At 49.6% G+C, this 14,519-nt stretch overlaps 1 protein-coding gene across 2 annotated transcripts in view; it reads right to left on the bottom strand.

The window, feature by feature from the left end:
* Window positions 1-14,093, bottom strand: part of CDK12 (cyclin dependent kinase 12) — a 28,512-nt gene extending 14,419 nt beyond the window's left edge. The window contains exons 1-6 of one of the 2 annotated variants that reach the window (XM_059868946.1): window positions 12,840-14,093; window positions 6,379-7,257; window positions 3,004-3,180; window positions 1,958-2,097; window positions 939-1,109; window positions 9-198 (exon numbers count right to left, since the gene is read on the bottom strand). In XM_059868946.1, the coding sequence (XP_059724929.1) occupies window positions 9-198; window positions 939-1,109; window positions 1,958-2,097; window positions 3,004-3,180; window positions 6,379-7,257; window positions 12,840-13,876 (2,594 nt within the window). In that variant the 5' untranslated portion in view covers window positions 13,877-14,093. The remainder of the gene's footprint in view (window positions 1-8; window positions 199-938; window positions 1,110-1,957; window positions 2,098-3,003; window positions 3,181-6,378; window positions 7,258-12,839) is intronic. The other variant, XM_059868947.1, reaches the window with a different exon arrangement.
* Between the last annotated feature and the right edge of the window lie 426 nt (window positions 14,094-14,519).

The following is a 14,519-nucleotide window of genomic DNA, read 5'->3' on the forward strand; positions in this document are numbered from 1 at the left end:
GTGATTACCTGTTGTTCAGTAAGATGTTGGAGCACTTGATGTCTCGATGAAGGAAATTCTTTTTGTGACAGTAATCCAGACCCTCCATTAACTGTTTCATGAAAGACTTGATATGGTCCTCTGAGAAATGTACCAAGCCAGATTCTAGCAGCCCCATTAGGTCATGGTCCATGTACTCAAACACAAGGTAAAAGGCACCTGGGATAATAAACACAGAAATGGTTGAAAACAAAAGGAGAGACACAAAAAAGAGGAGGAATGAAAGGAGATTAAATTGTTGAAAGAGTCTTTGTTGGGCATAATTTTGCTGGAGTTTTTTTTTTTCTTTTTTCTTTTTTTTTTTTTTTTTGTTTTGTTTTGGATTTACTGGGTGTCCTTTTCCCTCAAGGGGTAAAAAAGCCCCAAAACAAGAAAGTAGCCCCACCAAGCTGAGATCTGAAATTAACACTCAAAATAAATTCCTCTGAAGTTCTGGCCACATTTACCTTCATGCTTTGGTTACTTTCTTACAAGAGTTTGTTGAAGGATTACCATGCATGGCTTGAACTTGTGTTTGGGCTGCTCCATTCTCTCTCCTGGAAGAGAAGGTCCCAAACAAGAAGAGCCAGTGGGATGCTAAAACTCTTCTTCCACGGTGACTGAGGACAAAGAACTTTTCACACTACTACTAAGTTTGTTGCCACTAATCAGTGGTAAAACCGACCCTGTAAAGGGTTTTTTTTTTTTAAAGACTGCTCTCCTGTGACTCTACAGGAATGCAATCAACTCACTCCAACTGGAACCTGTCCTTTGAGGCGAGGCCAGAGCCAGATCCAACCTCGCTGGAACCGCAGGACGAACACAAAGAAACAAACGCACCCCAGAGCTGAGTTAACACTAAACCAAGGAGCAACATCACATCTGTGGTGAACAGAAACCACCCCTGCAGCCAGCTGTACCTTTGTCCTTCTTGAAATCCAGTGCATCTTGTTTGTCTGTGACGATCTCCTTCATGTTGACCACGCTGCGGTGGATGAGCTGCCGCAGGATTTTGATCTCGCGGATGGCCGTGATGGGGAATCCTTCCTTCTCATTGTCCAGGCGCACCTTCTTCAGAGCCACCAGCTCACCTGCAGGGCACAGAGGGTAACAGCCTGCTCACCTGCACCCCCACGGAAGCTGGGAGCAGCACCAAGCAGGGAAAATGCCCACCAAAGGACTTCCCTGCTCATTTTAATTCAGTCGCTCTGCTAGGAGCTCTCACCTGACACTTGTGCTTTTCCTAGAGAAATGGATTTGTAGAGGCCTTGCAAAAAAGATTAGATACTTTGGAGAAATAGAACCATGAAAGATGCATTGTAGAAGGAGCACAAAGAGTAATTTTAGATGATTGGCTTTAAGACATTTCCAGTATGGTGTGGTAAAAGCTGATAAGCCAAGAAATGCTTACACTATATTGTAATACACTTATACTATATTGCAATTAAGAAATAGTTGGTTTCTGATTGTGATAGAGTGAATTATAACATCTGTGTTGTCTCACCCTTCTCATGAGACTAAAAATAGAATAAAAGTTTTTCAAACACCTCTCAGTTGCTCCATCTCTGGGTCAGAAAGGGCTTAATCCAACACTGCTCCACCACAAAGGGGGAACAGAAGTTTACACTGGAATTTCCCAAGCTGTGCTGCAATAAAATCTGACAATTTAAAAAGCAGGGGTTCAGCTGGCACCTGTGGCCACCTCAATCTTCTGCCCAGGCATCAAACCACAACCCAGGGCACAAGATTTCACCATCAGAGCAGGAACCTGGGCACTAAACTCAAGATTCCAGAGCTGCTGCTCTCCTGCCCCTTTCGGAAAACCCCCGATGGAAGCGCTGGAGCCACTTGTGTCCCTGCAGGAATTTGTCACTGTGGAGCAGCACTGGCAGGGAGCTGAGCACACCCCCAGAGGGGATCTACCTGGAGCCATGCTCACCTGTGTCCTTGTCCTTGGCTTTGTAGACCTGCCCGTAGGTCCCTTCTCCGATGATGCCGATGATGTCGAACTTGTCCACGCAGCGCTTGCCCCAGTCGCTCTCCGTCTGCCTCCTCTCCCCGTAGCGAGGACAACAGATTCTGCAGAGGGAAGAGCTCTGTGAGACACCTGAGGGCTCCAGCTCAGTGCCATCCCACCAAAAAACCACCTGTTCAACTGGGTTAGTCCCTAAAATCCAAAAGCAAAGCTCAGGCATGTTGGCGTTGCACTCCCAGAATGGAGCGCTCATTTTAATGTATGTTGGAATTTTCATTTTAATGGATTTTTGATAATCCCAACTACACCAAACACAGAAATACTATCCTGAATGGAATTATCACACTACAGCAGGGCAAAAATGAAAGTGTGGGATATTTTGCAGGATGCTGGAGGTTTGGTTTCTATTTAAAACACTCTGTGCAAAACATCAGGGGATTTTGCTCCCTCAATAAATGACTACATTTGTGATCAGGGAAAGTTCTCTGTGCCTTGAATGTGGAATTCTGGAATGGTTTGGGTTGGAAGGGATGTGAAATATGATCCAGTCATGGGCAGGGACACCTTTCACTATCCCAGGCTGCTCCAAGCCCTGTCCTTGGACACTTGCAGGGATCTGGACACCCTATGCCAGTGAAGAACCCAAATCTCCCATTTGGAACAACCAACTTTTGAAAGCAACAAGAGTTTTATACAGAGATGCTCATCCAGAGGTTTCTTCTGGCTAAATCAAAGAGAAAAGAGCTTCTGGGGTAGATGTGGCTGAAGATTGGACATGACACACGCCAGCAACTTCTACCATTAATTCTTAAATAAATGGGCAAGCTGCCTTTAGCTGAGGGCTCAAATGTGAAACAGCCCACAGGAAACAGGCATTATACTGAATAATACAGAAATAGGAACTTGTTTTCTCCTCTATTTCACTTCCCTCAATAAAATCTCTCAGATCAGTCAGGAGACTTGAGACTCAAAGATTTAAAAAAAAAATAAAAAAAAGAAGTCAGCCTTACTTTGGTCTCTTTTTGAAGGGTTGCTGAGGTGGTGTGGCTGCCTTTGGTTCTGGGGAGTCAGGAGGAGATGGGTCCCCCCCAGGGAGCTCTGGGGGGAGCGGGAGGTCCGTGAGTAAGTGTCGTGGTCTCTGCTCTCTGTCTTTCTTCACAGGTTTTGGAGGAAGAATCTCTTTTGGACTAAACTCCGAAAAGTTAATACAACACAAAAGTCAGACTCAACAGCCAGTTAAAGAAACAAGCAAACAAAAAAGAGCTGCTGCAGGACAACAGCTCTGGTTGACAAGGTGAGGTTTAAGTGTCAAAATTAGCACATTCAAATATAAAATAAACCAGCTTAAATTTACAATGCTCATACATCAGGAGAGAAAAGTGTCAGGGTGGAACATGTCATGAAATGAACGCACAGGTCTGCACTACAACTTGCTCAGTTTGCACAAATCAGTACCAGTAATTCAGAGTTTCCTGTGAGGCAGCTCAGGGGATCAGCCAGCACCCACTTTCTGACCTTTACTTCCTCTATTTACTCCATTTATCACCATGAAATTGAATGCTTGACCTGGTGAGGACCACTATAAATACAGAGCCAGAGCTAAACCTTCCTCCACAAGAAACTTTTAACCTTTTAGCAAGGACTGAAATGTGGCTTTAACTCCCAAATGCTGCTGAGGAACCAAAAGTTGATTTTTTAAATCCAATTAGCAGGAGTTTGTTTTAGGCTGGCAGGAGCAGAACCTCCTTTCTCTTTCATGTATTCAGTGAGGAGAATTCCTAGGTTTGAGTAGTCACCAATTCTCCATGCAAATCTCTGCTTCACCAGAAAAAGGAAAAATTTCAGAGATCCACACAGCCTTCCCAGGTCTGTATTTAGGGCAGGGAGCAGATCTGGTGTTTGAACCATCAGCTCTAACACTTTAGAATAAATGAACTGATGGAAGTAGGTCGTTCTCCCAATTATTTCATTAGACACTGCCTAATAATCTGCACAACAATCTCTTGTGAAATCTACTTAAGGAAGGAGGAAGACAAAAAACCACCAGAAATGGGAGAAGTAGATGGGCTGAAACTCCCCCCATTAACAGCAAAATCCTTAAAAGCAGAATAATCATGTTCAAATATCCACAGAGAATCACAAGGAATTGTTAAGGCTGGAAAAGATTAAGTCCAACCATGAACAGTCACATTCACCACTAAACCACAAAAAAATTCAGCCTTTGTCCAGAATTGAAAATAACTTATTTGCAAGACCATGGTGGGAAGGGTGAAGGTGTGTCTGGAGAGTGAACCTGCAGTGCCCAGGTTCCAAATTACCAATTACCAGATCTCAATTACCAAAAAATTCCCATTTTCTTGCCTTTTATCTGTTCAGTTCTCTATTTGCATGCCAGCACTTGGTTCCTCTAAGCTCAGTTCCCCCAGGACACCTGGGCTGGTCACCAGGAGGAGGAAACCAAACAGAGCCTTCAGAGCTGCCCAAGCAGAGAAAAGACCAAGAACAAACACCAAGAACACAACAAAAGCTCCTTGGAGCTCCTTTCCTCTGAACCAGCAGGGATGGCAGCAGCCAGGTGAGTGCTGTGTTCCCAGGAAGCTGCACAAGCTCTGCATCAAACCAGGACTAAATTTGTACCAATTCCTCCTAAACAGCTTTTCCTCCTCTCATGGTAAACCAATCAAGCCTAAAAGGTTTGGAGGTGGTAATTCTGGAGAGGTTTAAGGGTCTCTCCACTTGAACAAATTCTGTCCTTGGGCACTTCAAAACCCAATTTTCAACCCTGGATTTGCCACGGGCTCGGGGCTGGAACATTCCCCAGGCTCAGCAAGGACAAAAGTCCAGCTCAAAGAGTTTTGCTCATAAAAATGAAGGCCACTGGTGAAGGGTGAGATTCTGCACAGTCAGGGCCACATGGAACTGCCACCAGACTCAGCAAAACAAGTGGGATTTCCCATCCTTTTATTGGGAAAAAGTCACACAGAGGCATTTACTGAGCCCCAGCATCACCCTCATCACCCCAGCCCTGAGGTCAGGCATAAAACACTTTTACAGAGCTAAGTCACACCTGGGTGGTAAAAAAACCCAGAGCTCTAGGTGTGTGTGGTTGAAAAAATAAAATAGAAATTTGCAGGACAACTTGTGGGATTGGAAATGAGGGAAAATCAGCAGGCAGCTCAAAGCTCCTGCTCAGCACAGACATTTAAAACCAGTAATATTTACTGAACAACATCACACAGGGAGGGCAACAAACACACACCAGCCTCACTTTTAGGTTGGAGGCAGTGGGAACAGTTCCCTGCTTGCCATCAATATCAGAATCATCCATGAGAATAAATTCAATTATTCAGAATATGTAACACTTCACCACAGGGTGATTGTATTGAGTCAGGACTGTGGGATACCACACTGGTCACTGAAAATGTGCTTTACTCCTCAGTCCCAGCAATCTTCAGTGATGGCTGGGAGGATACAGGAGGTGTTGGAAATTACAGGCTAGGCAGATCAAATTAAAAAAAAAAAATCACTGATAACCTTAAGTTACCAGCACTGCAACATACTAACAGCTAGAAAAGGAGAGAAAAAACAACTATATGGGGTTTTTTTTTGTCTTCTCCACTCCATTCTGGATATTCTGTTCATTTCTTCCCACCCCTGAGTGGGGTTTTCAGATGAGTTCATCACAGAAGCCACAGCCACCCCCAGCCCAGCCAGAGCTGCAATCACAGGACAGAGCCAAGGCTGCACGTTTTGATCAGAAATGATCAGGAAATAAATTCAAAGCAGGTGCAGTTTCACTCATGTTTAAACTCTTCAAACAAACAGTACCTATTTCTCAAGCAATGAACTGCTTGCATCAATTACTCAAGAATTAAGACAATACTCAAGTTAAACCAATGTTGGTTTTACATGTGGGCATGGCTTGTGAATCTGGAACAGAAAAAGCTCTGGTTTGTGCACTTGTTAAGAATTTTTTAGCTTTTTCCTGTTCCTTGTGTACAAGTTTCTAAAGAATTTAGCAAACAAACAAACAAAAAAGTTATAGTAAGTGTGCAAACAGCTCCAACACAGAGAGAGGCAAAACCCCAGCTCCACATTCCACCCCTGCAAATAACCATGAGCAAGGAGTGATGTGAAACCTTTACCAAGCAGCAGCCAAACCTCTTGTTTCCCACAGAGATAAGAGGCAACAACCTGCATGAGACCATAAAACCCTCCACACAAACCTGGCAGGGCCAACACCTGGAACAGCCCTGGGATAACTCCTTTAAACCAACACCACAGTTATACTCTGCAGGATAAGCTCACAACTGTAAAACCAACCCCCCTTTTTATTCAAGGCTTTGTTCTTAAATGCTAAAGGAGATGCTCTGGTGTGACCTTACCTATCCAAGTCATCTTCCCCAACTAAAATAGGGGGGAGCGGAAGCGGAGGCAAGGTGGAAGTTTTCAGGTGTGGGATAGCAGCCGTCACAGACACTTGGGTTTTTGGAGCCACCTGGACAGAGGACTGGGAGTTCACCTGAGAGGATAAAGTAGACGTCCTTGGGTGGGAAGAAGATGGCAAAGACGTTGGGGCTGAAGGAGGGACCTGAACAGGAGTCACTGGGGCTGGAGGCAAAGGAGGGACAGCGGGCGACGGAGGCAGCGGCGGCAGCGGCGGCGTGGGAGGCGGAGGGGTGGTGGTGGGCAGAGGTGGAGGAGGGGATTTGATGGCGGGGAGAGGGGGTGGAATCTCCTTCTCTGCTGATTCTGTCTCCTTTGGAGATACCAGGTCCTCTACCACTGCTACAGGCTTCGAGTCTTTTGTTCCCGTGGGTTTGGAATCCCTAAGTGGAACAGGGTGTTTCCTCTCCGAGTTCTCCTCTGCCTTGGATTTCGTTGTCTCCGCAGGGGCTTTAGGCTCTGCGTTGGTGTACAGTAAATTAACCGAGTCCGTGTCAGGAGCTTTCTCAGATTTAACAGTTTTGGTGACCTTTTTAGACTCTGTCCCAGCCTCCTTCAGCTCAGCCAAGCTGTTCTCCTTCCTAGCCAGGAAAACAGGGGAGCCTTTTGCCTCCTTCCCATCCACCTTGGCCGCAGCTGCTGCAGCGGCCGCTCGCTCCTTCTTCTTCCTGCTGAGCTCTGCTCCCAGGCTGGAGTTCAGTGGGAGCCTGCTTGGGGAGATGCTGGAATGGCGACTGCGGGAGCCAGACCTCTGCTTTTTGCTGTGAGATGAGTGCCTGGAGTAGCCAGGGCTGCGGCTCCGGGACTTCACGGATTTCCTGGGGAGAGAAAGGAAACAGAGCTTCTCTCACCCTCTGAGCTGCTCACCAACAGCTGAAGGAGTTATTGGTCAGCTCAGAGAGGCCACAACACCTGTCAGGAGAAGCTGGAGCTACTGGAAGGAGTTTTTGAGTCAATCAGGAGCAGCTGTATACCATCACCACTCACCCTTCCTGTGCCAGACCCACCGTCAGGGAAGGATCGAGGCTGGACAAGCCCCAAGGGAAAGAGGAGATCACACACCCACCAGGAGACTCCAGCCAAGAGGATGAGCTCTTGGAATATCTCAAGAATATTCAGGAATATTTCACAGGAATTATGTGCAACTTTAAAGGAAACCATGGATAAAACAAGACTGCCCTCATGGGAATGCTGCCTCAGGAAATTGGGCACTTCAAACTCCTTTCACACCCCCCGGTTTTTTTTGCTGCTATCAGAACTCAAATTTGCATGGTGTCATTTGGAAGAAGGAAAAATAAACCCCAGGAATTTTAACTCTATTGGTCAAGGTCTTCCTGTACAAAGAATGGGCTCTAAATCAGGTGTGTGTGTGCAGAAATAATCAGAGAAAATCTGTGCTGGGAGAGAAGCAAGGCAGGAAACACCTCACACCATCAGGGCTCTCCCACATGAACCTGCTCAGGAGAGAGGGGAAACTGATGGGGAAACCAGATAAACACCAAAATGGAAATGGAAGCTGGTACTTCCAGTGCTTTTATCAAATTCCTGATAAGCCAGAAGTGTTTCCTCCACTCCAGGAGGAACAAAGATTGGGCAGGGTGAGGCAGGAGGCTTTAATGGTGTGGTGGGCTCTGATGCCAACAGGACAACCAAAAATTCTGAGTTCAAATAGTGTAACAGACACAGCACTCCACTCAGGACACATCTAACTTGGAAAACACAGAATTCCCTAAAAACACTCCCACAGCAGTTAATAAACACACTTAATAGCAGCAGTTCAAACACAGGTGACACTGGCTCCCTTGTAACCATACTCAGAAATAATTAACAACACCAATTAGTATTATCCCACGAAAATAAACATTTGGAAAATAAACTGCAGAAGTGGCAACAGGAAATTCCTGTCCCAACACTAGCAGCACCTTGCAGGAGGGGCAGCTGTGAGTGTGGGAGGTGAGGGGTCTCTACCCCAAGGATCAGAATTCCTCTCTCCCACTTGGAAGCACAAGGCCAAGGCTTGTGCTGGCAGTGGGCAAAGAACAGCAGGGCTGTAGGTGAGTCCTTACCTTCAGACTTGCAAAATAAACATACAACCAGAAGGAGAAAAAAGCAGGGTCTGTGATCCCACAGCTGTTTCCTGCCTCAGGATCATCTCTTTTCCCAAGGTTTCTGCTCAGTGACTGACAGCCTGGGCTGCAGTTTGTCTGGCACCACGAGCTGGGAGAGCAGTTACCTTTCCAGCAGCTCCAAGATATTTGCAGGTTATGGAAAACACTCCTAAAGAATCCTGTAGGATGTCACCTACTGCAACCAGAAAGTTTTGGGGTTAACATTCCCTGCTGCAATTCATCCAGGATGGATTGTTCAAGATGCTGCAGTGCCCCTTTTCCTGCTCCCTGTCTTCCATCCTGCCCCATGAGAACCCCCAAGAGTTCCAACTCATGGAATCATGGAATGGTTTGGGTTGGAAGAGACCTCAAAGCTCATCCAGTGTCACCCCTGGATGGCAGGGACAGCTTCCCCTGTCCCAGGCTGCTCCAAGCCCTGTTTAACCTGACCTGGGACACTGCCAGGGATCCAGGAGCAGCCACAGCTTCTCTGAGGAACCTGTGCAGGGCCTCCTCACCCTCACCAGAATTTAACCCAGCTGGATGCAGAGCAATCAAAGCAGATCACTCACCAGATAAAAAGTAAACTTCTCCAAAAGTCCAATTTTACCTTATTTAATGATGCCAATTTAGAAACACCAGGGACACCTGCCTGGACCAGGACAGGTGAGGGTGGGGAAGTCTGGAATGCTCAGACCCTCTCACAGGGCCCACAGCACCAGCACTTCCCAGGGCTGCAATGACTCCCTGAGCTTCCAACAGCAAATATCCACACTCCTCTGCTCCACCAGGAATAAATCCACCCTTCCCTCTCATTCCTCTTCCCTCCACAGGCACCCCTCACCCTTTTTCTCTTCACTAACAATAATTCCCTACAGTTACCCCACAAAAAACTGCTCTTTCCAAGCCTCTTTTCCAGGCTGGTGTTCACAGCTGCTTTCTGAGACCTGAAAAAGGCTCCACATGCAGCTTCTCCCAGCTCTACCTACAGCAAACCTCACCTCCCATCCTCAGAGCATCAACAGCCCCCAAAATTCCAGCCCAGCACCTGCTGAGGGGCCCTTTTATCACTGCATATCTCAAAAAAAAAACAGGCAATGAAGTGCAGAAGATGCACAGGCAGGTTTTGCTTCTGGAAGAAAATAATTTCCATCTTCTGGAATGATTTTCTGTGGCTTTACCTGTAGCCATTTAATAACACTTTTAACCCTTTCTCCCTTAATTTGTTAAGCCTTGGTGTCACATTCCACACCTTACTTGCTTTGTCAAGGTTATCCAGGATGGATGAGGGGCAATTCAGCCTCACAGTCCTTCCTCCTTCTGGATAAAAATGTTTTGGGATTAAAACCCACCCTGCTGTCCCTCCAGAACTGGAAAACAGAAATAAAAGATACCACCCATGACAGCTGTGAATTAACAAAGAAATGATGGCTTCATCTAAAAATCCAAATTAAAAAGCACAATCAGAAGATTGGGATGAAGGGAATGCTAGAACCTTCCATGCTGAGATGGCCAAGGTTAACAGGTTACTATCTACATAATTCCATATTATCCACCCAAAATCACTTACAAATATTTCAATATTTTACCTGCTCTAAACAACACAGAGTTAAGGATAAAGCAGAAAACACTATCAGGGAAACTGACTGCTCCAATTTCTCAGGAAACAAGCTTTAATTCTTATTTGTGACCAGAGCAAGAACCCAGCACGTGCACACTCACACTCAGCACACCCCACCTCCAGCAAGCTGAGGGGCTCTGGAATTCCATCTCCTCCTTTTAGCTGCAGTGACAGCAGAATGGCAAAGCACATCTGTTATTTTCCCTGCTGACCAAATCCTCCTGGTTGGGAAGAGAGTTGTTTTCCACAGCCACTGGAAATACAAACAACTCTGGATTTTCTCCAATCAGCACAGCACATGGGTGCAGCTCCCTAATGATGTGCTTTGGACATGGAGATGAAAGAAAACACAGAATGCACTAAAAAAATCCCAACTATATTGTCAGTCAGTGGAGATAATGGAGTGTCCCAGAAAAGCCTGAGGAACACAAGCTGTGGTCAGGTGTTCCCTGCCTGAGTGTGCCAGTTAAAGAGGTTTTCTCTCCCAAAAAATAAATGTTCCTGTCCCTCCACAGGAAGCACAGAAGGGATCAGTCACTGCCCAAAGTCAGCTGCCTCCTTTCACACTCATCTGCAGCATGTCAAGGGGAGGAAGGCTCTGCCCACCCTCTCCCTCAGGTGAGCCCTGAGCCCCCCTGTGTCTCCTGGACACACCTGAGCAAGAGCTCCCTCCCTCCAGTCTCACCTTGCAGCCTGGGAGCTCCACAAAGCACAACTAACACATGCATTACAACTTAGACTTCAGCTGACACATGGAAAACAGGTGAAATTCCCTCTGTCCCTTTGCTCCTGTCACTGCAGGCAGGTGTTTTCCAAAGGGAATGGAATACCTCACACAGTCAGTGAGTTGTGGGGCCAGGAAAGAGAGAGGAGTAAGTTATCAAGCCAGAATGTAAACAGTGAGTAACCTTTGGAACTCATCTGGTTTGGGGTCCAGCATTTAGTCCAAGATGTCCTTAGAAAGCAGCTCTGAAAGTTTAGGGAAGCAGCACAAAGTGCTCTGGAGTTGCTCTCATCAATCAAGGAAATGGAACTGCTGGATTTCTCACCTCAGAAGCAGCCAGCCACTCACACAGAGAGGTTCTCCTGGGAAGAAAACTCTTAGGATAATCTCTGCAGTTCCCAATGGCTTCTCCCTGCTCAGGGCTGGCCACTGACCCAGTGCCACAACTCAGAGCTGTATCAGTGAACTGCCTGCACCCTCACTCTTCAAAGGGTCAGTAAATAACGTGTCAGAGCACTACCAGGCAAAAAGGACTGAAGGGAAGGAGGAGAAAACCACCCAGGCCTATCCCTGAGAACCTCCCAGGAGAACACAGAGAAAACAGGCCAGAGGAGGAGCAGCCTGGAGGAAATTTTCACTGTAAAATCAGTGGAATACAGAGATTTTACGTCAGAGCTTCCAGGGGATTGAAACCAACACAGAACTGCCAGCAAGGACAAAGGCAAGTTCTCCGTGGAAGACAGCACTCCTGAAGTTCAGAGCTGTGGTAACAAAGACCAAATTCCAAAAGCCCTGTGTGCTTTGGGAACTGCTGAGCTGGAGGATGCAGCACAGCATTCCTATGGCCATTACATTCCAGGTCACATCTGAATTGCCATGGAGCTCCAAGCAAAGCTCCACAGCATCCATGGAGACAACTGGAAACTCACTGAGCGTAAGCCAGGACTAGGAAAGAAAACATCAATGTTAGACTGTGTCACAGGATGATTAATGAACACCTGAAATAAAACACACAGAGCTACCTTGAAAGAATTGATTCTTTCTGGAAAAAAGTTACTGAGTGAAAGGGAAAAAGAGAGAAAATTTGAGGTAAGCCAAAATCCAGCTGGTTGCTCCCCATCCTTCCACACTGTCCAGATTTCAGAAGGGAAGAAATTCTAGTGCTGAGAAAAGAAAGTTTAGGCTGAGAGATGGAGTTTGCACGTGGTTGTCACTAATCCAAGGGGAAAGAAAAGACAAGACAGTTCAGAAAGAGCAAAATCCACCCCAAAGGAGCCCTCCTGAAAAGCAAGATCATGTTCCCACATGCAGTAAATGGATAAAGGCTTCCAGAAACAGGTGAAAACATTCCCCATGGCTGAACTTCCCGCCAGGTAAGCACCTTAGATGCTGCTCAGGGAGCCTCCCCACATAGGGGCCACTCCAGAGGTGGGTGTAACTTAATCCCAGAGCTGCTCCAGCCTCCCTCCCTGCCCGGAGCCAACATGGACGCCGCCTCCTGCCACACACAGAGGCGTCTCCCAAAGTGTCAACTCCATTTCCGAGGGAATTGTCAGGGCCCCGACCAAAGCAACTCCACACGTGTCACTCCAGGGCCAACCTGGGCACCAGTGGGGAGGAAAGGAATCACAGAATCATGGAATGGTTTGGGCTGGAAAGGCCCTCAACACCATCCCATGGGTAGGAACACTTCCACTACCCCAGCTTGCTCCAAGCCCTGTCCAACCTTGGACAACTCCAGGGATGGAGCACCCACAACTGTGCCAGGCCCTCACCACCCTCACAGGGAAGAACTGTTTCCTAATATCCCACCTAAACCCACCATCCTTCAACCTAAACCCATCCCCCTTTATCCTATCACTCCAAACCCCCCTAAACATCCTTCCCCCATCTCCCTCCATACTCCCAGCTCCATCCCAAGCCCTCCCCAGCTCCCGGCACACGCACCTGGCGATGGGGCTCCGGCTCACGGAGCGCTTGGAGGCGAAGGGGCTGCTGGAGCGGCGGCGGCTGTAGGGGCTCGGCGACCTCCCGCTGTAGGAGCCGCTGCCCCGCTCGTAGCTGGACGAGCGCCTCCGGCCGTAGGGGCTGACGGATCGCTGCCGCCGGCTGTAGGGGCTGGGCGAGCGGGCGTTGGACTGGTAGCCCACGGGCTCCTTGTAGGGTGGGCTGAGGGACTGGCGGCGTGAGGAGCCGCCGGGGCTCTTCCTGTAGGGATCGTAGGTGCTGGAGGTGTGCGAGCGGGGCGGGCTGAGGTCGTACTCCTGCACGTAGGAGGCTCCCGAGGGGCTGTCGTCCAGTTTGGGGCTGTCCGACCATTTCCTGTGAGGGCTCCTGGATTTCCTCTTGGGGCTGTCGATGGTTTTGTAACTTTTGGGAGCATCCCTTTTGCGATGGCTTTTGCTGCGCTCTTTGTGGCTGGATTTGAGCTCCCGCTCCTTCCTGGATTTCTCCTTGTGCACCTTGGCCGAGCGCGATTCCTTGTTGCTGCTCTTGGAGGAGAGCGCCTTGGGGTGCTCCTCGCTCTCCAGGAGCCTCTTGGAGGATCCCGATATCCTCTCCTTGGCGGACCTGCTGGAAGCATCCAGGCTTTTTTCCAACTTCCTGTCTTTCTCCGCCTGTTTGCTCTTCATCAGCTCCCGGAGTCGCTTGTGCTGGTGGTGCCGGTGCTTCTGGGCCCTCTCGCTCCTCTCCGCCCTCCTCTCCTCGTTGTCCCTCCTGTCCAGCTTGAGGGCCACATCGTCCGAGAAGGTGTCCGAGTCCGAGCTGATGTCATCGTACTCCACCAGCGGCTTGATCACCGCTCCCAGGGGCGCCGCCGCTTCCTGGGCCGCCAGCGGGGACTCCTTGGAGTGCCTGGACTTGTGCCTCTTGTGCCTGGAGCCCGCCCGGTGCCTCTCCTTGCTGTTGGAGCTCCCGCTGCCCGGCTGCGAGGACCCCCCGCCGCCGTCCTTCTTGCCCCCATGTCTCTCCGGATTTGGCATTCCTCCCCCGCTGCGCTCGGGAACGGCGAGGGGGGGACTCCGCGAAAGCCCCGAACTTCAAACTCCCTCCGCGCCCGCCCCTCGCACCATCCACCCCGGCCTCGGTCCTCCCTCCTACATGGGGAGCGGGACCCGAGGCCCCGGAGGAGGCGGGAGGGACGGGGAGGGGAGGGGGGAAGGACCCGGGAGGGGAGGGGGAAGCGCCGCGGCCTCACCGCCTCATCCGAGGGGCCCAGGCCCGGCGGGCAGCGCGGCCGCGGGGGCGCCCCGGGAAGGCGGGGCCCGGGCCCGGAGCGCTGCCCGCGGCCTCAGCGGCGGTGGCGGGGCCTGGGCGCGGAGGATCCCCGGCCGAAGGGGCCCCGGAGCCGCCGCCGCCCCCGGCCCGGCCCCCGCGCTCTGCCCGAACCGGAGCGGCGCCGTCCGGGGGCACCGCCAACTCTCGCGAGACCCGCCCGCAACTCTCGCGATAACAACGCAGCCGCCACCACCCCTCCCTCCGCTCAGGCGCGAGTCCTCCTCGTCCGCGAGTCCTCTCGGAGATGGGCGGGGGCGCGCGCTCGTCCTCTCGCGAGAGCCGCGAAATCGCGCGGCCGGCGGCGCCTTCCCGGCCAACTTTATTGGGGCGCGGGGCGGGGACAGCGCC

The sequence above is a fragment of the Haemorhous mexicanus genome, chromosome 28 (assembly GCF_027477595.1).
Source record: "Haemorhous mexicanus isolate bHaeMex1 chromosome 28, bHaeMex1.pri, whole genome shotgun sequence".
Lineage (NCBI taxonomy): Eukaryota > Metazoa > Chordata > Aves > Passeriformes > Fringillidae > Haemorhous > Haemorhous mexicanus.